Source organism: Bradysia coprophila, unplaced genomic scaffold (assembly GCF_014529535.1).
Source record: "Bradysia coprophila strain Holo2 unplaced genomic scaffold, BU_Bcop_v1 contig_232, whole genome shotgun sequence".
Lineage (NCBI taxonomy): Eukaryota > Metazoa > Arthropoda > Insecta > Diptera > Sciaridae > Bradysia > Bradysia coprophila.
This window is the reverse complement of record NW_023503493.1, coordinates 2,108,362-2,135,516: the sequence shown is the minus strand read 5'-3', so window position 1 is coordinate 2,135,516 and position 27,155 is coordinate 2,108,362. Positions and strand designations below refer to the sequence as shown.

General features: G+C 36.0%; 1 protein-coding gene across 2 annotated transcripts; it reads right to left on the bottom strand.

The window, feature by feature from the left end:
- Positions 1-663: 663 nt before the first annotated feature.
- On the bottom strand, positions 664-23,492 carry LOC119075902 (3 beta-hydroxysteroid dehydrogenase dhs-16). 2 transcript variants are annotated; one of them, XM_037182479.1, is made up of 5 exons: positions 23,117-23,492; positions 20,912-20,914; positions 1,438-1,856; positions 1,040-1,381; positions 664-961 (listed from the first exon to the last, which is right to left on the bottom strand). In XM_037182479.1, the coding sequence occupies exons 3-5, from the start codon at positions 1,835-1,837 to the stop codon at positions 753-755; spliced, it is 951 nt and encodes a 316-aa protein (XP_037038374.1). In that variant the 5' UTR covers positions 1,838-1,856; positions 20,912-20,914; positions 23,117-23,492; the 3' UTR covers positions 664-752. The 2 variants fall into 2 exon arrangements, with proteins under 2 accessions (XP_037038374.1, XP_037038373.1); XM_037182478.1 differs by lacking the exon at positions 20,912-20,914.
- Positions 23,493-27,155: the final 3,663 nt, after the last annotated feature.

Below are 27,155 nucleotides of genomic sequence, written 5' to 3'. Positions count from 1 at the left end.
AGGGTTCACTGTGTTTTTACGGACCTGCATTGCCTTCAGTGCTTCATAAACCTACACTTTGGTCCTCTGTCTATTTCGTTATTAGATCACTGTGTAGCAGTTACTTCTCTTGATCTAAACAACAGTGACTGTGGAGACTTTTGCATTTGCTGAGATCGACAATTACGCTCCATTTTCTATTGTTCAACGTGTGCTACGAATTGGATTCCACTGTTAGCTTTGCTATAAAAGACCCCATTAAGTAGAGACCCATCGCTTTTTTCGGTTGTTGCTGATGATAACAGAGGATACAGCAAAATATCATGAGTTGTAGTGAGTTGGACATAGTCGCTTATTAAGAGTGATATCGCGAAATCTTCCAACAATTTGTATTTTTGACGAGTTGAGTTTGACGATGTTACGAGTATGTTCAGGAGAATTTCGGTGCAGCGTCACATTTCGTTTGGTGTAGCGCTTACAGTTTAGTTAGATATGTTGGAATGTGGTGAATGTTGGAAAAGTATTTCAATCTAAGTGCTACACTCGCTGCACTCGAATTCGCCCGATACTTGGGTTCGGTGTGTATTATGGGACAATACAAAGAGTGGAATCTAAATGACTTCAGAATTGGACCACTCTGAATGACCTCCTGTGATTGGTTCTTAAAAGCAGCCGACCGAATCGTTTGTTTTAACAAAAGTTTATCAAAAATCATATTTACATTCAATCGTCTCAATGGACTTCAACAACATATCGCTCATTACAAGCGACATTCAAACTTTTTGTACGGTTCGGCCTTTGTTCGCCTTCTTATACATCGATCCACACGGTTTCGTGATCGAAAACTTGCTGTACGGCACGGCTAAATGATATCGCTCATTCGGACAGACATCCCACAAAGCATTTTCAATTACGCCCAGAGCCCGCTGTGTTAGCACCTCAGCCGAATATTGGGTCGGAGCGTCAGCATTGTCAGTCGCATCTGAAATGAACAGTTTCGTGTGAGTAAGAGAGAGAGAGAGAGTTCCGTTATTGTAGTTAAAACAAAAGCAATTCTTACGGAAAGGTATCGGTGATCGGTATAATGATTCAGCTGGAACGCCGTGAGAGTCCAAAGCTATGACACTTATCCCGAACGGTTGCAATTCCATGCGAAGTGCATCTGCGCATCCGTCGACAGCCGAACGAGATGCTGTATAGGCTACCAGACCATCTCCTTCATTTCCGGCACCGAAATAAATCAGTCGGCCACGAGTCGGCTTTAAAAGGCCAGTAAATGCACGTGCTGTTCGAAGAGATCCGAGAACATTTGTCTTGAACATGGTTTCCCATTGCAGGGAATCCTGATTCTCGATTCGACCACGGTGTACAATACCGGCTGTGTTAATGACTGCCAAAATTCCTGCGGAGTTTTTTAGGATAAAATTTGTGAAAAGCAAATCTCGTTCAAACACACACCCCTTTCTCCAGCATTCAAATGGGCTCCCATCGCTTCGGTCGCCTCTTTAAGAACATCCTCACGAGTCACATCCAACCGCAACGGTACAATTGATCCTTCGATCGGTTGATCCAAGTTTTCCTTCATTTTGAGCCATCCGCGGAGTAGTTTTGCTGGCAACGATTCAACGGGATCTTTCATGCCAGCAAAAACTCTACAACCTCGTGCCGCTAAGTGTGTGCATAATTGTAGACCGAGTGCTGTATCGGCACTGGTAACCAAAATCGAACCACCTTTCTGTCCGATCAATGATTCGCGGGTACCACGCACTTTGCATAGCAAATACAGCAATAGGCCGCCGGCTATCGAAAATAAAGCGAATAATTGGATTCCCAGTACCAAGGCAGTTGTTGGTTCCATGTGTATATTGGTTGTTTACCTGTTTACAAATGGAAAAAAGAGAAACAGAGTCATTAACATTCCGATTTTACTGATTTTCGCGTTCAGATATTCATTTCACTTCGACTATGTTTTCAACGCAATGCGATCGGTTAATTGTCTCATTAAGATTATACGCCACTTTGCATTTTCGATCTGCACAGTGTGCATATACCATTTAAAGTGCATTGTTTCAGTGCAGTTTTTGTTTAGTTCAGATCCGAACTGGGCACTCTGTCTATCTTTCAAAAACTGTTTGTCATTTGTTACCGAAAAAAATGACAAAAATAAACGCTAACCAGCGGTGGTCTAATATTACGAAAATTGAAACGAGTGAAGTACAAGATTTTATATAAAATACTGTCAGTCAAAAAACCCTTAAAGGGTAAATGTGACGCAAGTCCTTGCCACTTGTGACGCACATTTCTTTCTGTAAAATTCTCTTTCAAAAATTGTTTGTGTCGATTTTCTGCTGATAGAACTTATGCGTACGGCGCACAATGCGTCATCCTAAGCGATATCAGCTATTTTGTAAGTAAGATAAATGACATTTACCTTTTAAAGGTTTTTGACTGATATCACCACTTTTGTAAGTATGTCATTTCGACAACATCAAAAAATTAAAAAATTCTAGGGAAATCTGTCTGGATCCCAAAATATAGAAATCTTGGAACACCTCACTTATATCGAAAATACCCCAAATCCATCGAAAAATCCAATAGAAGTTAGGAAGTTCCAGAGGAATCATCTGTGATCCCAAAATTTAAGAACCAACCTTGGAACACCTCATTCATGTCGAAAACAACCCAAATCCATTAAGATAACAGATGGAAGTTAGGAAGTGCCACAGGAATCATCTGTCATCCCAAAATTTAAGAACCAACTTTGGAAGACCTCACTCATGTCGAAAATAGCCCAAATACATCAAAAAATCCGATGGAAGTTAGGAAGTGCCAGAGGAATCATCTGTCATCCCAAAATTAAGGAACCAACCTTGGAACACCTCACTCATGTCGAAAATAACCCAAATCCATCGAAAAATCCGATGGAAGCTAGGAAGTGCCAGAGAAATCATCTTTCATCCCAAAATTTCGAAACCAACCTTGGAACACCTCACTCATGTCGAAAATAACCCAAATCCATCGAAAAATCCGATGGAAGTTAGGTAGTGCCAGGGGAATCATCTGTCATCCCAAAATTTAGGAACCAACCTTGGAACACCTCATTTATATCGAAAATAACCCAAATCCATCGAAAAATCCGATGGAAGTTAGGTAGTGCCAGGGGAATCATCTGTCATCCCAAAATTTAGGAACCAACCTTGGAACACCTCATTTATATCGAAAATAGCCCAAATACATCAAAAAATCCGATGGAAGTTAAGAAGTGCCAGAGGAATCATCTGTCATCCCAAAATTAAGGAACCAACCTTGGAACACCTCATTCATGTCGAAAACAACCCAAATCCATTAAGATAACAGATGGAAGTTAGGAAGTGCCAGAGGAATCATCTGTCATCCCAAAATTAAGGAACCAACCTTGGAACACCTCACTCATGTCGAAAATAGCCCAAATACATCAAAAAATCTGATGGAAGTTAGGAAGTGCCAGAGGAATCATCTGTCATCCCAAAATTAAGGAACCAACCTTGGAACACCTCACTCATGTCGAAAATAACCCAAATCCATCGAAAAATCCGATGGAAGCTAGGAAGTGCCAGAGAAATCATCTTTCATCCCAAAATTTCGAAACAAACCTTGGAACACCTCACTCATGTCGAAAATAACCCAAATCCATCGAAAAATCCGATGGAAGTTAGGTAGTGCCAGGGGAATCATCTGTCATACCAAAATTTAGGAACCAACTTTGAAACACCTCACTCATGTCGAAAATAACCCAAATCCATCAAAAAATCCGATGGAAGTTAGGAAGTGCCAGAGGAATCAGTTGTCATCCCAAATTTTAGGAACCAAACTAGTGGAAGTTAATACTTAATGATCCCCACATTTTCCAACAAGAAACACATCCCACAACAACACACACCTTTCACCACATGACCATCCATATCATGCACCAAAATATACAACACACACTTACACACATACAAATTGGCGTTTATATGGCATTTGTATGGAGATTTTGAGAATTCCACTAGGTGGGTTCCTAAAATTAGGGATGACAGATGATTCCTCCGGCACTTCCTACTTCCTTCGGATTTTTCGAAGAATTTGGGCTATTTTCGAAATAATCGAGGTGTTCCAAGATTAGTTTATAGATTAAGTCCCTAAAATTCCCAAATTCATTCACTAATCTTTGGAAGTAAATTTCTGTCGTTTTCTGGCTTTCAATCAACAATTTAACCAGCTAGTATCTAGTTCGACCCTGACTTCCACCGATTCACAAAAAAACCGTCTGGTTATGGTCATAAACCCGCGAACAAGCTAATCCATTCGCTGGTGTGCAATATCTATAACTTATTAATTAGATGTTGCGAATGGGAAATGTTGAATAAAAAACATTTTTTTCTTTGAAAGTTTGTTGAATGCATTTTCATTTTCCATTTTAACTTTTACCCATTCACCTGCTTTTTCAGAGTTTATACGATCATTTCGAGCGCGTGCCGAATGAAGATTGCTCATAATTGAATATCTATTCGCCTTTTGTTATTAGATCTATCGTACATTTTCGGACGATTAAAAGCTAAACAATGGCAAAATGCAATCGAGCATTTAACAGAACAATCATAATGAGTTTTGTGTATGATAATTAAGAAAAAGAAAAATAATTTGTTGTTAAATGAATGAATGGAACGTGTGGTATGGTATGTGTGTATATGAGTGCTTAAGCGAAAAAAAAAAATGTTTTGAAAACAATAAAATGTTTTTATCTCTTGCCTTGCCGTTCACATTAACGCTGATTGTGTGAAAATCGTTTTAAATTCCCAAAATTAGCGTAAATGAAAACACTTTTGAATGGATCATTATTTGCTGAGTCTGCAGTTTTGAGTGCATTAAGTTACAACGAACTAATTGTGTTTTTAAGTGAGTGAGATTAGATGCATTTAACGCCTGTTTGTGGATCTGTGTCTCTTTCGCTTTTTATTTTCAGAAATTTTTGATCAGCTCAATGGGCACTCGTCACAGCACTGATCTTAGCATGAACACTAAATTGACAATAGATCATTTTCATGACCTTGTAAACGTCAGACACGATCCCAACTGTCAGACATGTCGAAAAATATCGAATGAATTGAACGAACGATTTTCATATAAAAATCAGTAAATTGAACGCAGTTAACGTCAATTGATTGAGGTTAAGGACTACTTGACGAAAAATTAAGTGGGGTTACGTTGACAAGTACCGTATAATGAAAATGATCTATTGCCAATTTTGGAGAGGTTTTAGTGATAAGAAATGCAAGTTTTAACTCGCACAACGAAAACAAGTCATCTACCTCTACAAAAGAAACGCAGCGTCTACTGCTAATATTTTCTATGCTAATGCTAGGAGCAGTGCTGTGCAGTATATGTACTAAAAGTAATTTCTCAAATAGAGACAGGAGTAGTTCCTTGTCTATACGGTAGCGGGTAGTGCTTATTTTGGAAATATTAATTCCATTGACTGCTTCCAAGGGTTTTACGTCAGAAAATAGCTAATGCAATCAAAATAGGTCTTGCATTTGTTTCGGGAAGGCAGGAGTCATGATTTCATGGTGTGCATAAAAACACACAGCACATGCAATCCGTACACGCATACATGTTTGTGGGCGCTTTTTAACGTTGGAAAAATGAGTGTTCGTGCTGCAGTGCTATGCTTATTAGGGTGTAGCGTTTTGCAGTCTTTTTTTATTTTTTTAAGGCCTGCGGTTAGGCTCGATGCAGAATGGTCCACTGATCACGAAAATACCAAAAAAAATTGCTGCATTGTTCACGCCAGCAATACTAAGAACGATTTGGAACCGTTTTTGCATAAATTCTGTGAAAAATTAAATAAATGGTTTTTCTAGTATGTACCATCATGGGCGCGCGTTAGCATAGCAAGTCCTATTACTAGAAAAAATGTCAAAAAAAATTTTTTTTGTCGTAACCATATATACAGCAAATATTGAAGTTCAAAGACAAATGACTCCAAATTACCATTAAAAAAAACTAGGCGTCCGTACGAGTTCAACGAGCTATCACACGTTCTTGCAGCTTAAAATTTGGCCACGCAAAAAATCTTCCAAGAAGCCCCATTTCCATACATTTTGGTCAATTTCAGTACTTTAAACGAAATGAAAAAATCCTACGTTACTTTGTTAGTCCGTCTATCCGTCCGTCCGTCCGTTCGTGTTTCCTATCTTCTAAAATCTTCCTTAGATTTTGTTGAAATTTTGGGAGTAGATTCTAGTCATTCTAAGACATTCCAGAAAAAAAATTTGGGTGGAACCGGCCTTGTTTCGGATCTAGGGCTCCTCGAAGTTCCCATATAGGCCCCATATAAGAACACCTTTAGGTGTGTGTGTGTGGATGGGTATGGTAGAACAAATTTGTTCGCTTTTGGTATTTGGTGAGCTCTGCTTGCCTCAATTTTTTTCCCTAAATTTTTAAATTTTTTAAATTTTTCAAATTTTTTTAAATTTTTTAAATTTTTCAATTTTTTTTTTAATTTTTCAAAATTTTTCAAATTTTTCGAAATTTTTCAAATTTTTCAAAATTTTTCAACGTTTTTTCAATTTTTTTAATCTACTAATTCTTCCAAAAGAACTGATATCAGTCAAAAACACTCAAAAGAGTAAAAGTGACGCAAGTCCCTGTGCATACTTCCAAAACAACTGATATAGCTGGAGGTGACGCATTCTGCGCTTGCACGCAAAAACTGTAACAGCAAAAATTTGACCAAAGAAATTCTAGAAACAAAATTTTACCAAAAAAATTTTGCGTCACAAGTGGCAGATGTTGAGGAAAGTACTTTTAAGAAATTTTTTAAAATAGGCAAGAATATGTCCTAATACGTCCGAATCTGCCACTTTGTGACGCAAAATTTTTTTGGTAAAATTTTGTTTCTAGAATTTCTTTGGTCAAATTTTTGCTGTTACAGTTTTTGCGTACAAGCGCAGAATGGGTCACCTCCAGCGATATCAGTTGTTTTGGAAGTATGCACAGGGACTTGCGTCACTTTTACTCTTTTGAGTGTTTTTGACTGATTTTCAAAACATTAGAAGGTCAATGAATCTGCAACCCGGTGAAACTTAACGTCGAGTCGTTCGTTTGAAAGCTCTTGAAATTCCCTTTAAAATGGGCTACGACACGACTATTTTGCTTCCCAGTCACAGATTTTAGAAAGCTTGAACTCCAAACAATTTCTGGTCGGGAACACTTTTTGTAATTTTTCATCGGTGAGTCAAATTTTTTAAAATTTTTAAGTATGCCAAATTGAAGCCACAGTCTCTACGAGTAGTTATCATATACACTTAACAAATTTGTATCAACACAGGCTAGGCGGCAGAACTGCTCTCACTATGGCTCTGTGACCAAAAAGTCGGTTTTCAGAGGTGCGCATGGGAGCTTCGGAACTTTAAATTTTTTTTTTATTTTCATGAACAGTGGCCCATTCTGCATCGAGCCTACCCGCAGGCCTAAAAAAAAACTGCTAAACGCTACACCCTAATGCTTATGTTCATTACGTGCATAATGATCAATTTTGTGAAATGTTGGCAAAAGAGAAATGGATGTAACGCTTAATGGCACGATAACCATTGTTCAAGAATGTGGTTAAATCGGCAAGGAATAATACTAACGTGAAACGCATAAAAACCTCACAAATTCGCCTCTTTAAGGTTTTTATGCGTTGTAATTTGGGTAGTGCTGAACCGAATTTTAAAATTTGTGTTCCAATCGATGGAAGAATCAAATTCATAAGGTCACGTTTGTAGATGGATAATATTGGAGCTGTTTGATGTGAGTTTTTTCCAGGAAGAGTTTTTTACTGAATATGTGATGGCCGATAACTATAGCAATTCTTGAACCGATTTTTAAAAACTTTGTTCCAATCGATGAAGAATGCAATATTCCGATTGATGATTACCTGCAACAGGCATTCATTTTCCAAACTTTACTCACAGACTGATAATAACTAGGTACCACTTCTTGATTAATCAGTACGCAGACAGAAAAGAGTTGAAAATCTTACCTGCAGCAGGTAACTTGGTCTCCAGGTAATTTAGAATAGTTACCACAGCTGTAGCGTCTCATACAAAGAATACAGCTGTAGCAGCTATTCTTGATTACCTGGGGACAAAGTTACCTGCTGCAGGTAAGATTTTCAACTCTATTTTGTCAATGTAGGCACAATGCATATATGTTCTGTTTTACATGAACAGCGCCATTTATTTTTGGATATTATCCACTTCCTGTTGTATTTATCATCTAACCTAGTGTGAGACATGTCAAAAATATGTGAGATTTTGTTGAATCTATGACGGTTGAGCTTTTTGAAATCTCTGTAGATATACTTGGATCATTGCCTTTTACAAAGTAATCTCAGGCATGTTAACAAAAATGAAGTAAAAGATTTGAATTTAATCTCTTGAAATGATTAGATCAAATGAAGTAATAGATTCGGTGTAGTAAAACTGTTTACAGGCCAGGGCCTATTTTACGGAAACATGTTTCTCAGGTTTTTGAAAGTTTCCAAAATGTTTCTGAAAAGTTTCTTTAAGTTTCTCAAAGTTTCTTCAAGTTTCTAGAAAAGTTTCCTTAAGAAACTTTAAGAAACTTTAGGAAACATTTTGGAAACTTTCAGAAACTTGAGAAACATGTTTTCGTAAAATAGGCCCTGTTACAGGCAGTAAAAGGTTATTCAATAGATCGCACTGCTCGTACCGTTTATAAAAGGTTAAAAAAAAGGAATCAGTCTGCTATACCAGTTATGGATGGAAGTGTTAGACTAGCCTTACCCAACATTCACTCTTGAAATGTATTTGTGGCGCAAAATTAGTTTGTGGTCTCGTGTCTTTTGTCTATCAGTTCCGACGGTCACTGTCGTAATTATTTTAAATTTTAAATGAGCAGATCAAAATTAAGCTCCGACCATATTTTCTCTAATTGTACAAGGTAATTGGAGATCAGATTTTCGTTTTTTTTTTGTTATTGTTTACGAGATTTTTTTTTTAGTTTAAATAATAGGAGGTATTGGTTGCCGTATCCATCAATCATATTTTATTATACTGCACAGATATAATAGGCAATCAAAGCCCGTCGTTAGAAAAATCGAACAATAAAAAAAGTTTCATTTTACTTTCGATTTTTTGTTTCTGCACCAACGAATTTTACATATTTTTCTGCTTTTTTATTGCCTAACGTTCCTGTTTTCGGATTTTTGTTATGATGGTGCCGTTGGATGATGAGTTGATATAATTACACTCTTCGTTTTTGCATAATCTCTTAATAACCATTTACACCGTTGATGTCAAATAGAAAATTTCTTGATTCATTACAACAACAAAATCACGGTAAACAGTCGCGTGTGCGATGAGAAGTACAATTTCTAAAATGAATGATATCGCTAGAGTTGACGCTTTCAGCTTCGTTACGCAAAAATTAAATTTTACACCCAATTAGTTCAAACAAGCTGGCTTAGTTTTTGTCATCATTTGCCAAATAATTTTTACCAAAAAAATTTGACTGGAAACAACCAAAATTTTACCAAAAAAATCTGCGTCGCATGTGGCAGATAAATTTTCTTGCTGGTCTGTTCCTGAACATTTGCCACTTTGCGACGCAGATTTTTTTGGTAAAATTTTGGTTGTTTCCAGTCAAATTTTTTTTGGTAAAAATTATTTGGCAGATGATGAGGAAAACTAAGCCAGCTTGTTTGAACTAATTGGGTGTAAAATTTAATTTTTGCGTAACGAAGCTGAAAGCGTCAACTCTAGCGATATCATTCATTTTAGAAATTGTACTTCAAAGACTGCGTCACACTTTTCTCGAAGAGATTTTTGTTGGGATATCAGTCGTTTTAGAAGTTTTCGAACACTGCTTTTTATAACAGTTTATAACAGAAATTCGAAAATTTGACGAAATTCGAAAATTTGACGAAATTCGAAATTTGACGAAAATCAAAAATTTGACGAAATTCGAAAATTTGACTAAATTCGAAAATTTGACTAAATTCGAAAATTTGACGAAAATCAAAAATTTAACGAAATTCGAAAATTTGTCGAAATTCGAAAATTTGACGAAATTTGAAAATTTGACGAAATTCGAAAATTTGACAAAATTCGAAAATTTGACGAAATTTGAAAATTTGACGAAATTTGAAAATTTGACGAAATTCGAAAATTTGACTAAATTCGAAAATTTGACGAAATTTGAAAATTTGACGAAATTTGAAAATTTGACGAAATTCGAAAATTTGACGAAATTTGACGAAATTCGAAAATTTGACGAAATTCGAAAATTTGACGAAAATCGAAAATTTGACGAAAATGGAAAATTTGACGAAAATCGAAAATTTGACGAAATTCGAAAGACGAAAATCGAAAATTTGACGAAGAAAGTAATTCTCTATCTGCCACCATTAAAGAAATATCTCCAAAACCCCAATTGACCCACCCATTTCCAACTTTCGACATTTTTCACATATGCCCCTCTGTTCTACTCGTAAAACTCTGAGACTTTGCCGAAGAAAGTAACTCTCTATCTCTCATAACCCAAAGAAATATTAGTCCTTTCATCCTACGCTCGAGTAGCTCAAAATTTGGTCACTCTAATCACTCTAGCTCAAACGAATCTGAACCGATTTTTTTAATTATTTTTTGGTTCGAATCGTGTTACGAATACCTTTCTTTTGATGGGTCGCACGCCTCTGTAGGTTTCAATACAGCTAAGCTACAGCCGAAAACGCGTTCCCGACCCTCGAAAACCACACTCAGAAACCACTTCGAGGCCAATAAAACAAAATTCTGGTTTTTCCTGGGGTAGTGGCGTATCACAATTTCATTTTTATGCCCACCCTGAGGTTCCTGCAAAACTTCATGGAGATTGGCTGACTAGTTTCCGAGATCGACCGTCGATAGATAGATAGATAGATAGACAGAAACATTCAGAGTAAGTTGAAAGATTTTGATTGTTTGGAAAACGTTAATTTGGTGCATTTTCTATCAAAATGACCAACTTCAAAACGATGTATCTCCGGCAATTTTAAAGTTACATAGTCGAGTGATAGCTCGTTTTGCTCGTATTTGAAGCGCGAATAAGGTGGAATAGGATTTGTGGTGATACAGGCCAAAGGAAAGAAACTTAAATTCTCGCCTATATATAGTTGCCGCGTCTCAAAAAAATTTCTTCGTTCTTTTTTTGGAAGTTAGACTGCGTCAAGTCCTCCGCTATCGCTCTGGACATGATTTTCTTTCCAGTTTTCTGTTATATTTCGGACAATTCATTTTTAATGGAATTTGCGTACTGGTTTTAGCGATTTTCATATTATTAAGTGCGGTATTGTGAGCCACACAAGATAAAATAACCAATCCGAACTCCGAACGCCGTGCTACAGATCTTGTAAATAATCTGGAGACAATATTACCTGATGCAGGTAAAATTTTTACCGCTTTTCTCTCAGTCTGATCATTTTATCAAGCGAATGGAGTAACTTCATTTTGATTACCCCTATGCGAAAGTCGACGTTACATAGAAGTATGCCCTCCGCGAAAGTGATGCATTTTATGTAGAATCTTTAACATAGGGAAAGCTTTAAACCAGAATACATTGGATGCTGCTACGTCATTCATTTGTTCTAAAACAACGTTGTGATGCTATCATACTCACTCGTGCTTTTATCACAAAATTGTCAGTTCGCAATGAACTACTTTCGAAGCATCCAAAATAATCTCCTATTACTGTATGCCGAGCCTGAGAGCACTCTAAGACCAGTTGCACTTGCAAATATCGTTGACAAAGAATATTCCGAAAAAAATCCTCTGAGGATTTTCAGCGAATCTAATCGATTTTAAGGATTAACTTTGCTGCATTGACCAAAATAGTATAGAAAATCTTACCTGTAGCAGGTAGCTTAGCCTACATTATTTGCCACAGTTGAGTTTATTTGTATGGGACACCTTTTTCTTGTCAGTGAATAATAAATCGAATGAAATAAAGTTTTTGTAGCAAACATAGAGCAACGAACGAAAGAAGTAACAGATTCAATAATGACCATCTCGCCAACATTTGATGACTATATCGCCAACATTTGTTATTTCTATAATATAAGGCAAAACGCCTCAAAGTATGCAAATATTCTCTAAGGAAAGTAAGGCGCATAACTGATATCTCGCCTAAGTGTAGGCTAGACATAAATATTCACGCATCGTATTTTAGTTACGACATGCGATTTAGTAAGTGTGTACGTACATCGTTGCAGCCACCAAACACACCGCAACTACCCGAATTATGAAGCTTGAGTGAACTTAAGGAAGTTACCAATGCGATAAAATCGGTAGAAAAATTGTCTGACACGAGAATCGAACCCTAATTATTTTGGCGGAAGACTAGTATGTTTACCACTAAGCTGAGCCATACCGTCCGATTGTGAAGTAGATACAATCGAAAGATTAGTTTACTTTGAGAATTTTGCAAATTTGTAGCCTACATTTAGGCGGAAAAATATTCGTTTTTTTGATGATGTCTCTCAACCAAAATCTTTGTTTGAAAAAGTAAAAACCGCTTTAAAGCACGCAAAAATGTGTTACTTTTAAAGAAAAAACTGGTTTGAGGGCAACAACTTATCCCACTTGGAAAAACCATTTGCAGATTGTGTAAGTTTATGTAATCTGCAAAGGATTTTCCAAGTGGGATAATTTATCACCCACAAACCAATTAAAAGTTACACATTTTTGCGTGCTTTAAAGCGGGTTTTACATTTTCAAACAAAGATTTTGGTTCAGAGAAATCATCAAAAATGAATAATTTTCCGCCTAAATGTAGGCCACGAATTTGCAAAGGGTACATTGCTCTTAACAGCCCTCCAAGTAACTCGATAACGAACTTTTGAATTTTATCGCTGAGCGTGGTAAACATAGGTTACGCTATTAATGTGCTTGAAATACTATTTTCCAAAATTATTCGCAAATTTATTGGTGTAATCAGAGCATTTAAACGACAAATTGGTGTTAATTAGCGAACTAGTTTATCATCGAAATAAAAACGAAATTTCCTGACCTAATGGGAAACAATTTTGATTACTGACCATACATAACTGAATACAAACACTGTGTGTCCATGCAAATAATCACCATTCGAATAAGCTAATATGCAGAGTAATTTAAAATGTAAAAAAATCGATATGGTTGGGCCGCTGGTTTATGTTTTTATTTTAATGTATATTCCATAATAAATAGTGTAACATCCGAAACAGCCGAGGTTTCACTTCTCTTCACAGAGAGGTTAATAAATTTGAAAAATTTGTGTATATTCACACTTTCAAATCGATTTTTTTTAAATATTTTTTTCGCACGAATTTTTTTTGTTTGTTTCATTTTATTGTTTTTATTATTTTATAAATGCCCGGTCATTTAAGCAGAACATTTTTGCTGGTTTCTCGTTGCTTGGAATGTGGAAATTTTGTATTTTTCATAATTCTCAATATTATGTTGGGAAAATGTATAAATTCGCCAGTCGAGGTAAAATCGCATTTTCTGCAATGTTCGAACAGAATGAAAATGATTACAAAAAAAAACAGTTTCAAATCGTCGGCCGTATTTGATATTTATAAAAATAAAATATTTTTAGCGAACGTGAAGGTAGACGAGATGCAATTATCAGTGTTTTATAGAAATGCAAGCATTCTTCTGTAACATAATTCCAATAGAAAACTGTTAATTGAGTTGTTAAAACGAATTGCGTCAACATGGACGTAATGACTTCAATGGCTATTAGACGATGAACTCTGGATACTGTTCTTTTAGCAATAAAAATCTTGAATCTGATGAAGTAGTAGATTTTATAGTTTGTCCCATACGAAAATTAGCCATTACATGACAGTTTGCCGTCTGTGTAAATGATACATTACGTGAAGGAATATTTTTAATTCATTTTACGTGAATTTCTTTGTGATAATCAATTTTCTCCTGGGGCAGACAATAATCCAGAATTCGTTGGATGCTGCTAATTCATTAATTCGGAAACAGCTTTGTGACACTCGTGCGACAGTAACTGTCTTTTTGACAATTACAACTGAGGTTGCTTGGCATCACAAAATTGTCACATCATGTAATGAATTACTTTCGCCGCATCCAATGTAATCGGTTGGATTATACAATCCAAATAGCTTATGATTTGGTCATAGTATACGTGTCGTGTTCTTGTTAAAAGAAAGTAAAATTTCATTCCAATTAAATACTTTCCAGTGTTAGAACGTTTATCATTTCTCTTGAGTCAACTAGGAAACTTTGGTATTTTAACAGGTTATGGGCCCACCAGATATCGCAAGGGGGAAGCTGAGTTTGATTGGAATCGTTTACTCTGTGTGAGTAAGCTGTGTGCGAAAGAAAATTCCTCTGAGTTAGAAGGAGCTGTGTGCGAGAAAATTCTTCTGACTGAGGGAGGAAGCAGTTTGTAAGGCAAACATTGAATCGTCATTTCAAGTATGGATCAAAAAGATGAAAGAACGTTAATCGACATGGAAATTCGTAATGGAAAATTATTTTGAGCATGAGGGGCTGCAGAAATGTCTCGATGGATCTGAAATTAATGCTGCAAAATTAACCAAAGCGAAGGCAATGTTGAATTTGAGCATCGAACAGGAAAATTACGTTCATCTGCTCAGTGCCAAGACGGCTTAAGAAGTCTAGTACAAATTAAAAGAGACATTTGAAGACAATGGCATGACACGGCGTATTGGTCTGATGTTGAAGATTGTTGGCATTATAACATAATCTACTACTACAAATAGGACATTCGATATTTTTAACGTTACGCTGTGGCAAGTATTTCATCCATCTCGAGATCGTTTTACTATTTGACGTGAAACATTGTGTTTGGAAGATGTGCTAATGTAAATCTCTAGAAAATACTGTCTCATACAGCAACAACCACATTCAAAACAAATGAAGTAAAAGATTTGAAATAAATCTCTTAAATTTACTCAGATCAAATGAAGTCATAGATCCGATAATAATACTAGTAATATCCTTGCCACCTGTTAAAAGCTAATAGCGCAGGCCTTTGGGTTTAATAAGAAAACAGACTAAAGATAGGAACTTACTGCACTACTTTAACTTGTACGCAATGCCCTCCAAAAAGTCTTGGACTAATTTTCGGAGAAATTTTGTGCTATCAAAGCTCCTTTGTACACTTCTCTCCAAGAATAAGTAGTGTGGTGTGGTTACCATTTTACAGTGATTCCGAAGAACAAATAGCTATGATTGTGACCGTATTCTATTCATTTGAATTTGATTTGATTCATGCAACTTGATTAACGTACATTCAATGTCGTACGAAGAATCATGTTCACTAAAGACTACCCATGGTGTTGTTTAGCAACGGTATATACCTATAATGACACCGTGATACACTCATATACAGACTCTTTTTTATAGTGAAAATCTAAGCATTTCTTAGCAAGTACCCTACAGATCGAACATAAAAGACATTATTGACCTATAACCAATTCCACATGAGCCACACAGTTCCATTACGTAAATTTATTAAAATGACACACTTAATCGCAAACACACATATCGAAGCCCATGCAGGCTACCAAATTCATTTATGGATATTGAAACCAAACAAACGAAACAAAAACGAAATCTTTTTATGCGTCGAACATAATAATTAATTGAAAAAAATTATTTGTTCGGTTACAGACAGGTGAACATGAAAATTTTATTATTTGGTGTTCGTTTCGATATACCCAGTCAAATCACGTCAAGGTAATGCGATATTTAACTTTTAATTTTGCAGACCGAAGCTAATTGTCCACATATAAAATCAACAACAGAACTGCACACCAGAGCTTTTAATGGATCAAGTAATTTCTCGGTTTATCATCAGCAGAAATGAGAAAGAATTCGACGACTAGAGGGAAAAACATTTGAAAGGGACCCGTACGGAAAATGTAGACAATAATCAGTTAAATTGCCAATAAAATCGCCATACGGCGCCTTACATCGGAATGATGATGAAACTACACAAATCGACCCAAATGGCGGATGTGATATTTTGGTGTATGGCATGTCAGGTTTTTATCCGACATTTTGTCACATTTTCGAATTTCGTCAAATTTCGACTTTCGTCAAATTTTCGAATTTCGTGAAATTTTCGAATTTCGTAAAATTTTCGAATTTCGTGAAATTTTCGAATTTCGTGAAATTTTCGAATTTCGTGAAATTTTCGAATTTCGTGAAATTTTCGAATTTCGTGAAATTTTGACTTTCGTCCAAGCTTTCGTCAAGTTTTTGGTTCTCGTCAAATTTTCGAATTTCGTGAAATTTCGTCAACTTTTCGGTTTTCGTCAAATTTTCGAATTTCGTCAAATTTTGACTTTCGTCCAAGCTTTCGTCAAGTTTTTGGTTCTCGTCGAATTTTCGAATTTCGTGAAATTTTCGGTTTTCGTCAAATTTTCGAATTTCGTCAAATTTACGAATTTCGTCAAATTTTCGAATTTCGTCAAATTTTCGAATTTCGTGAAATTTCGTCAATTTTAATAGATCAAGTTAAACTTTTCTGTTTTCGTCAAATTTCGTCAAATTGCAACTTTCGTCAACTTTTCGATTTTCGTCAACTTTTCGACCTAAATCTTCCAAAACGAGTGACATCACAACAACAATTCGCAACAACAATTCGCAACAACAATCGCGCTAGCCTTTTGTGTAACTTCTAAAATGAATGATATCGCTGGAGGTGCGCTTTTAGCTCTACGCGCAAATAGTTGCCTTCATGTAGAAAATCATGTTAAAGAATTAGCGACACACAATTGGCAGATGATTCAGATCTCGTTATCTTTTTCATATTTGGTTAACATGATCAGAGGAAAAAGAATTTATTTACGAACGAGATCGTCAGAATTGTCGGCCAATTGTGTGCCACTAATTTTGTAACATGATTTTCTACATGAAGGCAACTATTTGCGAGTAGAGCTGAAAGCGACATCTCCAGCGATATCATTCATTTTAGAAGTTCACCAGGCTAGCGACACACTTTTATCTTTAGAGGTTTTTGGTGAGTACTCCAATTTAATCGTTAAGCCAAGCTGAAACACACCCAACACATAACGATTCACTTTGCTTTTGATAGCAGTCCTCTAAGCTCTAAGCATCATTTTAACAGAGAAATTACATTTTTACTAAAATCCAATATGGCGGCTGGCTGCCATTTTGTTAGGAAACAAATTCTTTAACCTGAATAGTGTGGTGAGTTTCTTTCATTCTCTCATTTCTCTCATTCGAAAGTAAGTCATTACATGACATTTTTGTGATAAAAGGAGCAAGTGATAAAAGGAGGAGTCTTTCGACAATTGTGGAGTTTGTATAACCGAGACGAAGCCGAGGAATACAGGTATCAACATAAGTTAAACAGTTACCGAAACAGTTGCTTAAAAAACACACGAAGATCATACAGTTGTCTTTGAATTAATGAATTACATTAAAGTTCATTATAAGCAAGGAATTCACGTAAAATGAACCGTCAAGTAATGGATCACTTTTGCAGGGGGCAAACTGCTATGTAATGGTCAACTTTCACAATCCTAATTTTGCGTAAGCTCGTTTACACTGTTCACTAAATTTTTGCAGTGAATATCTTAGGGAAAACGATTTCCCGATTTTCACTAATTTTCATCAATTTTTCTGAATTTTTTCTATTTTCCTAAATTTTCCCTAATTTTTTTAATTTTTCATAATTTTCCAGATTTTATCTAAAAATTTCCCTAAAATAGTCCACGTTTTAACATCTATCGCCCGCCATCTAACCTTAATCTGTGATTCAAATTCAAGTGTTACAATCGAATTGGCGAACCTATCAGACCCTCTTACCTCGTACGGGCCTAATAATAAAAACGAATTCGATTTTCTTTCGATTAGGTACGTACACTCTCCATACCAAATATATCTGTATTGGAAATCGAAAAGAAAGTCTCTGGCAGCTTTATTACCCATCGGTGTTGTATTATAAATAGTTGAGATGTTATTCCGACTATTTCTTTTAACGAGCCATTCGCAGTACCTATGGAGTACGATAAAACTTTCGTTACTCAGGAATTCGTTTTATAGGTTGCGTGACCTTCTGATAATATGTTTGCACCTGGAAGGAATTCTCACTATTGTATAGACACAGCCGATGCTAATGGAGTGGATACACATTCAATTTTGATCTGAATTACAAATCCGAATACTAAAACATTGTGTGCGGACTGTAATGACCCTTGTTAGAATTGAGACAAAAAAGATCTCTCTAATTGCGAATGTATTATGGGACCTCAATAATAATTACGTATATACTGAAGGTGTTGCTGGACATAAGCACACACGATAATTGGTTTCATAACACTAAGAGTGATTGGCGTGGTTGATTGGTCAAGTGCAGTTTGATAGCTCTTTTTTGCGGAGATTTTTTGTTGTTTACTCAGACATCCCACATGTCTGCGCTATTAGCATTTCACAAGTGGCCTGAATATTACCACACTTATTATCGGATCTATTACTTCATTTGATCTGAGTATTTTCAAGAGACTGATTTCAAATCTTTTACTTCATTTGTTTTGAATGTGCTTGTTGCTGTATGAGACAGTATTTACCTTAACACATCTTGCATGAAATGCTAGAAATACAACTCACAACTTTTTGATCATCAATAATGTACTTTTTTGATCACTTCGCTTTATGAATCTATTAAAATCGAACATCCTCGGCCTGGCTAAACTGCAAATCTGTGCGGTTCCCAAAGTGCCTTTTGGATTTTTGTTTGAAAATTTTTTATTTCGTGGACTTTTGAGGCTTCTTCGAGCCAGTCTGACGATAAATTTGTTTCTGAATAGATGAATTACGTAAAGATATACAATTTATTCTGGCTTTCTCGACGAAAATTGATTATCACAACGGAACTAACGTAAAATGAACTGATATGTAATGGTCAACTTTCGCGTCAGTCACTCAGTAAAATGTCTTTACTCACTGAGCACCCAGGAAATGAGTCATTACTTCATCGACATGAGCGTTAAAACTTTTAGTGAGTAAAATGTTTTACTTAATTGTTTGGATTTTTGTATTTTGACTAGCTTGATTGCATCTCTCACCATCGACTCGAGCTGCAATCGCTACACTTGGCAAAATAATAAGTTCAAACTAGTACGTAATCTACTATCCCTCAGTGAATGCGTATTAGCAGTTTTACTATCTGATCTATTACTTCATTTGATCGATGATTTTCAGAGATTTTTTTCAGAAATCTTTTACCTCATTTGTTTTGAACATGCTTTTTGCTACATAAGACCTGATTAGTCAGAACTTGTCATTTATATGTGCTGTCGTTGTCGATAACAGATGACAGCCGTCTGTTACAGGTTAATTGTCGCATTGGGAAAATGCTAGACAGTTCTTGATGATTGTGGGAAGCCTGATTTGAGTAAAATATCAGAATTATTTACTGGCAACGCAACACACATTACTTGTATTGACATTTTGTTAACGTCTTGTTCAAATTTACAAATAATTTTTGTGTAATTAAAATTGAAAAATAGAAATAACACGTTACGTGGGTTCGGCTATGGTGAAATGTCGTTTTTTTCAGTCTTTAACTTCGTCGAAACCATGCATCGACATATTAACAGTCACATGAACAACTTGTTAGGAATAAAGTTGTCCAAACCCTAAACTTTCCACTGTTTAAAGCATACGCAGCAGGAATAGTTATTCGTTTACCGAGAGGAAAAATTTGAAAGTCCAACAAGAGCGATGATTTACCGAAATTACCTCGAGTTACCTCGTGTGTCGTTGTCGATAACAGATGACAGCCGTCGGTTACAGGTTAATTGTCGCATTGGGAAAATGAAACGAATTGAACTAACAGAACTCAGAGTTTGCAATTGAGCGAAGGCCGAAATTTAGTTCTGAGTTTGAATACCCTATTTCTCACAGATGTGAACACAAGGTTTTTGATATGTCTGAGCTGTGCTTCACCGTTTTTCTCTACGAAACCAGAAACATCAATTCACCATACCATTTTTGAAAACATAAACAAACTGACAGTTCAAGTGAGAAAAGTTCTATTTTCTGCTCACGGGAGAGAAAGTGCTGCACTTTTCTCACTAGAAATGTCATTCGACCAGTCTTCAAGCAAACGCAATTTTCTCATGGGCTTTTGAGAGGAGAAAATAAGGTAAATCACACCTCGTCACATACGAAAAAAATATGGACAAACCGAGTCTATTTGTAGTTCGACGACTTTGCGTTCCAACGGAATGAAATCAACAACTGGTAATGATATTTCAATTATCTACAATTATATCTACATTTATGGCTGAACAAATAGCTTTGCATATAATGAGAGAAATAAGCAATGGCAAAGTATGTTAAAGTCAATATTTGGTTCGATTGTTGTGTCAGCAATATTTACACGCATTTAATTCATGCACATGAGCCAAGCCTTAAAAAAAAAATATTTTTTTCGAAAAAATAAGATCAACAAAATTATTTACAAAATAAAATTTCTGAAAAAATGAGTTCACCTCAGCCTATTTATAGCTTAAATGTTCATCTATACTTAACTGTACGTTATTATTAGTGCGACAATCGAACAATGCTGTCCTCTGTAATATTATAAACTATTCGAGCAACAATAGTTATTGGTTTACCGAGTAAAGAAAATGAGAAAACCTGTTTACACGCAACAAAAACCTCAATTTGTTCCACTTTTTTCAAAACAAAAACAAAAATGCCAGTTCGGGGCAGAAAATGCATGCTTTCTCCCCTGAACTGTCATCAGAGAAACAACAACAAAATGTCATTGTCTCATGGTCTTTTGAGTGTAGAAATCAAGGTTAATCACATGACATATTAACTTATCTGGTTGAGTGAATCTATTAGACTGTCTCGAATTGCGATGCTTAAAATGAAATGTCTATGGGGGATCTGTCATAACGTATACTAAGCTCTGACAACATAACTCTGAAAAATGTCGATTTCAGTTTTACAATCAGTAAATCAATTGCATATGCAGAATTAGCAACAGCTGCTGTATGAGGAGCACTCTGGTTTTGAAAATCACACAATGAAAACTCCTCCCACTTTCTATTGTTGTAACGTAAACGGAGGGCTAAACGGGGTGAGGGTGATTGCTAACCATAAATAATATGAATTTGAGCACCATGTTGTCAGCGCCACCTGTACAAAATTTCAATATTTTTTTTGACATTTCAATTTTGGCTATGAAATCTGTAACACCAGATGAAATGTCTTCGCTTCAGAGCGCTAAGGATATACTTTACTCACTTAACTCCTTTTTTTAAGAAAAATATTGTTGTGAGCGAAGCACTTCAAGCAAGGCTGCTTCGAGTGACAGGTGCCAAATAGAGGTCTTTTTTATATGAAACAAAATGTCCAAATTAACAGTGTTAAGATTTGTTTAATTTGGCCATTTTCAGGACTCTATTTAGGGTATCACTTATGCATTATATGCGTTGTTGTGAGTTGTGAGTTATGCCTTTTGCGCGCCAACTTTTCATTTCAAATTACATGTCCACAAACACAGTTCTCATTTACTCTAATCATCCATTGCTAAGGCGTAACGTTAAAAATATTGAATGTCTCAAAGATAATGCAGGTTCGATAGCAGGAGCTGTTTTATTAAACATCTAGTTGAAAATGAGGAATATTCAAAGTTTTGGAAAGTTTTCTTTTCCCTGACCATAATACGACAAGAGCAAGTCATAATACAGAAATCTAGATGTCAGGGTGAGTATAGTAAGCAACAGAGATCAGATCTATGAAAGAAAACGTTTTCATAGTGCAGCGCTATCGGAACGAAAGTCCTTTTTCGTTTTATATATTTTATCAGCGACCACCACAGTAAACTACGAACAATGAACGCATCTGTAAGGCGCCACTATTTCGAACAAGAGTCACTCATTGTTATTGTATACAAATGGGTCTCTTTCAGCGTAAGAGTAAGTTTAACAACCACATTGAAATAGAAACGGCATGCGTATCACGGTATAATCGTTCAATCTGTTACTGCTTCTGTTTAAGCACATCCTACTGTTTGATGCAAAATCTTGTACTTCATTTGTTTAACCATTAATTTTACCATGTATTACCACTATAACGGTATGATCTCGCTTAATTTTGTTGTTGCTAGCTGTCGATAACAGATGAATAGTCTAAAGAGAGGCTCGGATTGTCAAAGTTATTTGTTTATTTGTTTACTGAGAAGAAAAATGGGAAAGTCCAACAAGAGTGATGTTTGTGGCCAGAGTGAAACAAGGGCCGAAATTTACATCGAGTTGGAATTTCCTATTTATGCCAGAGGTGGACACAAGGTTTTTCAGATGTCTCAGCTGTGCTATACCGTTTCTCTCCGCGAAACCAGAAACATAAATTCACCATGAAATTTTTGAAAACATAAGCAAAGTGACAGTTCAAGTGAGAAAAGTTCTATTTTCAGAACGCGGTAGAGATAGACTGTTTGACAAGACAAAATCTTGTACTTCATTTGTTTAATCATTAAGCTGTACACTGTAGTGTTCGATAACATATGAATAGTCTAACGAGAGGTTCAAAGTGTCAAAGTTTCCACTGTTTTAAAGCAGTAGGAATAGTTATTTGTTTACCGAGAGGAAAAATGTGGAAGTCCAACAAGAGCGATTTTTGCAAGGATTTTTGTGCCCAGAAACATCAATTTACCATGAAATTTTTGAAAACATAAACAAAGTGACAGTTCAAGTCAGAAAAGTTCTATTTTCAGCCACGGGTTGTTCATTTTTGGGAAAATTGCTTCAAAAAACCAAAAGGAGCAACACTAACTTCCGCTCTGGTTTTGCATGAAATCACTCATAAGCCAAATAAATAATCAAAGTTCTCGCCAATAGAATAGATAGACTGTTTGATGCAAAATCTTGTACTTCATTTGTTCAACCATTATTTCTACCATATATGACCACTGTAACCGTATGTCATCGCTTAATTTTGTCGTTACTGTCGATAACAGATGAATAGTCAATTAATGAAAGTTATTACCCGACTTCTTACGGAACCAATTTCTTAGAGAAATAAATGAAAATTTGGAAGTGACTTACTGTAAGCGTTTGTATAATTCAGGTAGATTATTATCCAATTTGTAATTCAATCACATCAATCACAAAACATACATTAGGTAACACAATGGGTCTTTCTAATTAAATTTCTTATATAGCACCGTCACAAACCGAAATTTTGTCGGAAACTATTTTATTCACCATCAAGATTCACACGTCCCGCAACTTTAACACGATTGACGATTTACCAGTTAACGCAATAATAAAGAAAATAAAATCTTTCACTCAACATAACCGTTTTCGTGTCATCCTGATTGTTAAATTTAAAAAAATAAATTTTGATTCAAAAGTAGCGCGTTCACAAAACCGCACGAACCGATCACGAACAACAATCACTACCAACTAAAAACCAGTGTCTTAAATTCTTCTTTTACATCGTTTAAAGGTGCGCGCTAATAAAAATGCGTTTGTAATGGTTTCTGTTTTGAATACAAATCGTATAATGCTTTGTATTCGACGCTCGTATGTTTATAAATTACACACAACAACCGATTTTCTTGTTTCCAATAAACAAAATATTAACAAAAAGAGTTTCGTTACTGGTTTTCTTCGTCGCTGCTGGCACTTTTATCATCAAACATTTTTTTTTCTTGTCTTTTAAGCGGTATAATACATGAGCGAGTCGTGGAGTCGTAGTATTATACATCGAATATCCAAACTCAATATAAACATCTTATCGAACAACACGAGATGTATATTTATACCGTATGGGTACACACCTTTGCATTACAGAAATATATTCGAACAGAAATAACCAATTGAATGAACAGGAAGATATTTCATATTTCGATATGGAGGTGCAAGAACTTCATCTTCATTTTTACGAGGAATTTTTATTCTTCATAATATCGCTTATAGAAAGTGGTTTGCTGTTTCCAACATTGTTGGAAGTATGTTGTCAATAATATAAACGCCAACGCTTCAGGAAAGTGGGAAGAAAATGGACTTTGTGATATACGTACTGTAACACTTTATCTTAATGTCTAACAGTTAGTATGCTCCAATAAAATACAAACACTTTGCGGGAGTTAGGCGACCCGTACTTATACTGTACTTCCGTATAATTGAAATGTCACTCACGATCAGAAGTCACGTTCAGAGATGTCACTCACGTTCAGAAAAGTCATTCACGTTCAGAAGTGTCACCAACGTTCAGAAGTGTCATACACGTTCAGAAGTGTCATACACGTTCAGAAGTGTCATACACGTTCAGAAGTGTCATACACGTTCAGAAGTGTCATACACGTTCAGAAGTGTCACTAACGTTCAGAAGTGTCATACACGTTCAGAAAAGTAACTTACGTTCAGAAGTGTCACTAAACTTCAGAAGTGTCACTAACCTTCAGAAGTGTCCATCACGTTCAGAAAATCCGTTACATTCAGAAGTGCCACTCACGTTCAGAAAATCACTCACATTCAGAAGTGTCATTAGCGTTCAGAAATGTCATATACGTTCAGAAAAGACATTCACGTTCAGAAAAGACACTCACGTTCAGAAGTGTCATTCACGTTCAGAAAATCACTCACGTTCAGAAGTGTCACTAACGTTCAGAAGTGTCATACACGTTCAGAAAATCCATTACGTTCAGAAGTGCCACTCACGTTCAGAAAATCAATCACGTTAAGAAGTGACACTAACGTTTAGAAAATCAATCACGTTTAGAAGTGTTAATCATGTTCAGAAAAGAAACTCACGTTCAGAAGAGTCACTAACGTTCAGGAAATCAATCACGTTCAGAAGTGTTACTTATGTTCAGAAAATCAATCACGTTCAGAAGTGTCATTCTTGTTCAGAAAAGAAACTCACGTTCAGAAGTGTCACTAACGTTTAGAAGTGTCATTCACGTTCAAAAGTGGCCCTAACGTTCAGAAGTGTCATACACGTTCAGAAAAGTAACTCACGTTCAGAAAATCACGTTTAGAAAATCAATCACGTTCAGAAGTGTTACCTACGTTCAGAAAATCAATCACGTTTAGAAGTGCCACTCTTGTTCAGAAGTGTAACTCACGTTCAGAAGTGTCATTCACGTACAGAAGTGTCACTCACGTTCAGAAGTGTCACTCACGTTCAGAAGTGTCACTCACGTTCAGAAGTGTCACTCACGTTCAGATGTGTCACTCACGTTCAGAAGTGTCACTCACGTTCAGAAGTGTCACTCACGTTCAGAAGTGTCACTTACGTTCAGAAGTGTCACTCTTGTCAGAAAAATCAATCACGTTCAGAAGTGTCACTCACCACAATCAGAAGTGGTATCCATGTTAGAATCTCATAAAATTGAATGTTTCATTTCAAAGTATTGCAGACAAGAACGGATAGCAAAAAAAAAACACAAAGGAAAATGCAAATCCTCAGCAAATCACAAACGGAACCCAAGTTTCTGGTTAATGTAAGAGTAGCGCCATATTTCGTTCGGTGTAGCGCTAAAGATTTCTATAGAATTGATGGAATGTGGTGACTATGATGTAATGAATGTTGTAAAAGTGTTTCAAAATAGCGAAGATTTTATTGAAATCGTAATTGTGCTATAATGAAGTAAACCTGCGCTGCGCTAGAAACTTTGGTTCCATGAGTTTCTGAGTATTTCCTTGCATTACCTGCAGTGTTTTTATACTTTCAGCTAGCCCTTTGTTATGGACAACGACGAGAGTTTATGCCTAGAGTCGTCTTATACGGTCCGTATAATACGGATGAAGTAAAAGATTTTCCGTGAAACAAATTTACAATTTTTTTTTGTGCCAGACTCTGCTTGATAAATCTCCAGAAGAACTTTAATGAATAAATGCTTACAAAAGTAATATGCCCGCACTAACTGCGATACTTCGTTCAGTAAACCGGGTCTAAAAGCAAAGAAACGGAACGACATTGTTAGAAGGTGGGTAGAATAAATAGAATCAATGAACTGGTCATGATTGGGATCTCGATACAGTTACATTTTTAATGAATACCTGGTTGTTGTACTTGTTATGCACCTATGGCATACACACGGCGTAGTAGAACAATTTCATCAGTTGAACAGAAAATAAATTAGACCACAACTCATTAACCTTATCGATTGAAGCTGATTCTATAAGGCATGTTAATTATGTACTACACAGACGTGAAATGCACAAACAAGAATGATACAGACCTGTGCTGCTCATTAACATTCTTACGAACCAGTCATGAAATGGAGGTCACATCGACAGTTAAAATGGATGAAAAACTTATCACGATCGTTTTTCTTAACATATTCGATATACTCCGACATCGACATTGCTCACATATTAGACGAAATAATAATACCTCGAAGAATTTTGTCTCTTGAATTCCGAAACATTCAATTAAAACGAAAAGATAACGTAAGAAGAGGTATAATGTATGTGCTATGTGTGCGAGGCTATGCGGTGAGTGGATTGTATTTATAATATAAAGATTGATGGTTTGTTTGTTCGTATCTCTATAGGAAGGGCATCACAAGAAAGTCTGGAATATGGGTTTTCACTTTCATGCGTTATTTGACGTCTGGAAATATCTTGACGCGTGAAAAGTTCTTGACGCGTGAACATTTTTGGACGCCTGAAAATATCATGCCCGCACGTTAGTTAGTCCTCTACTACAAAATTTTCCAAAAAAATTTACCTCCCCTTAAGATTAAGGAATAAGATTTGGCTGAGATATTGAATTTCGAAATCTTGGGTTTTGTATGAAAATAAGCAAAATTTCGTATTTTCAGATAACTCAAATTGGCAACGTTATAGTTAGTTAGTTAGCTCCTATGAAAAAGGACGATTCGTAACTCCTAAACGTTTCTTACGATTTTCCTGAAACATTGGTTATAGGTTAATCTCGGGCCCTAATCTCGGGAGTATGATTATGATTGGACAGTTGGAAAAATTGTTTAGATGGATTGGTGTTATTTTCGACATAACACCTCACTCATGTCGAAAATAAGGTTACAAGGTTGGTTCCTAAATTTTGGGATGACAGATGATTCCTCTGGCACTTCCTAGCTTCCATGGGATTTTTTGATGGATTTGGGTT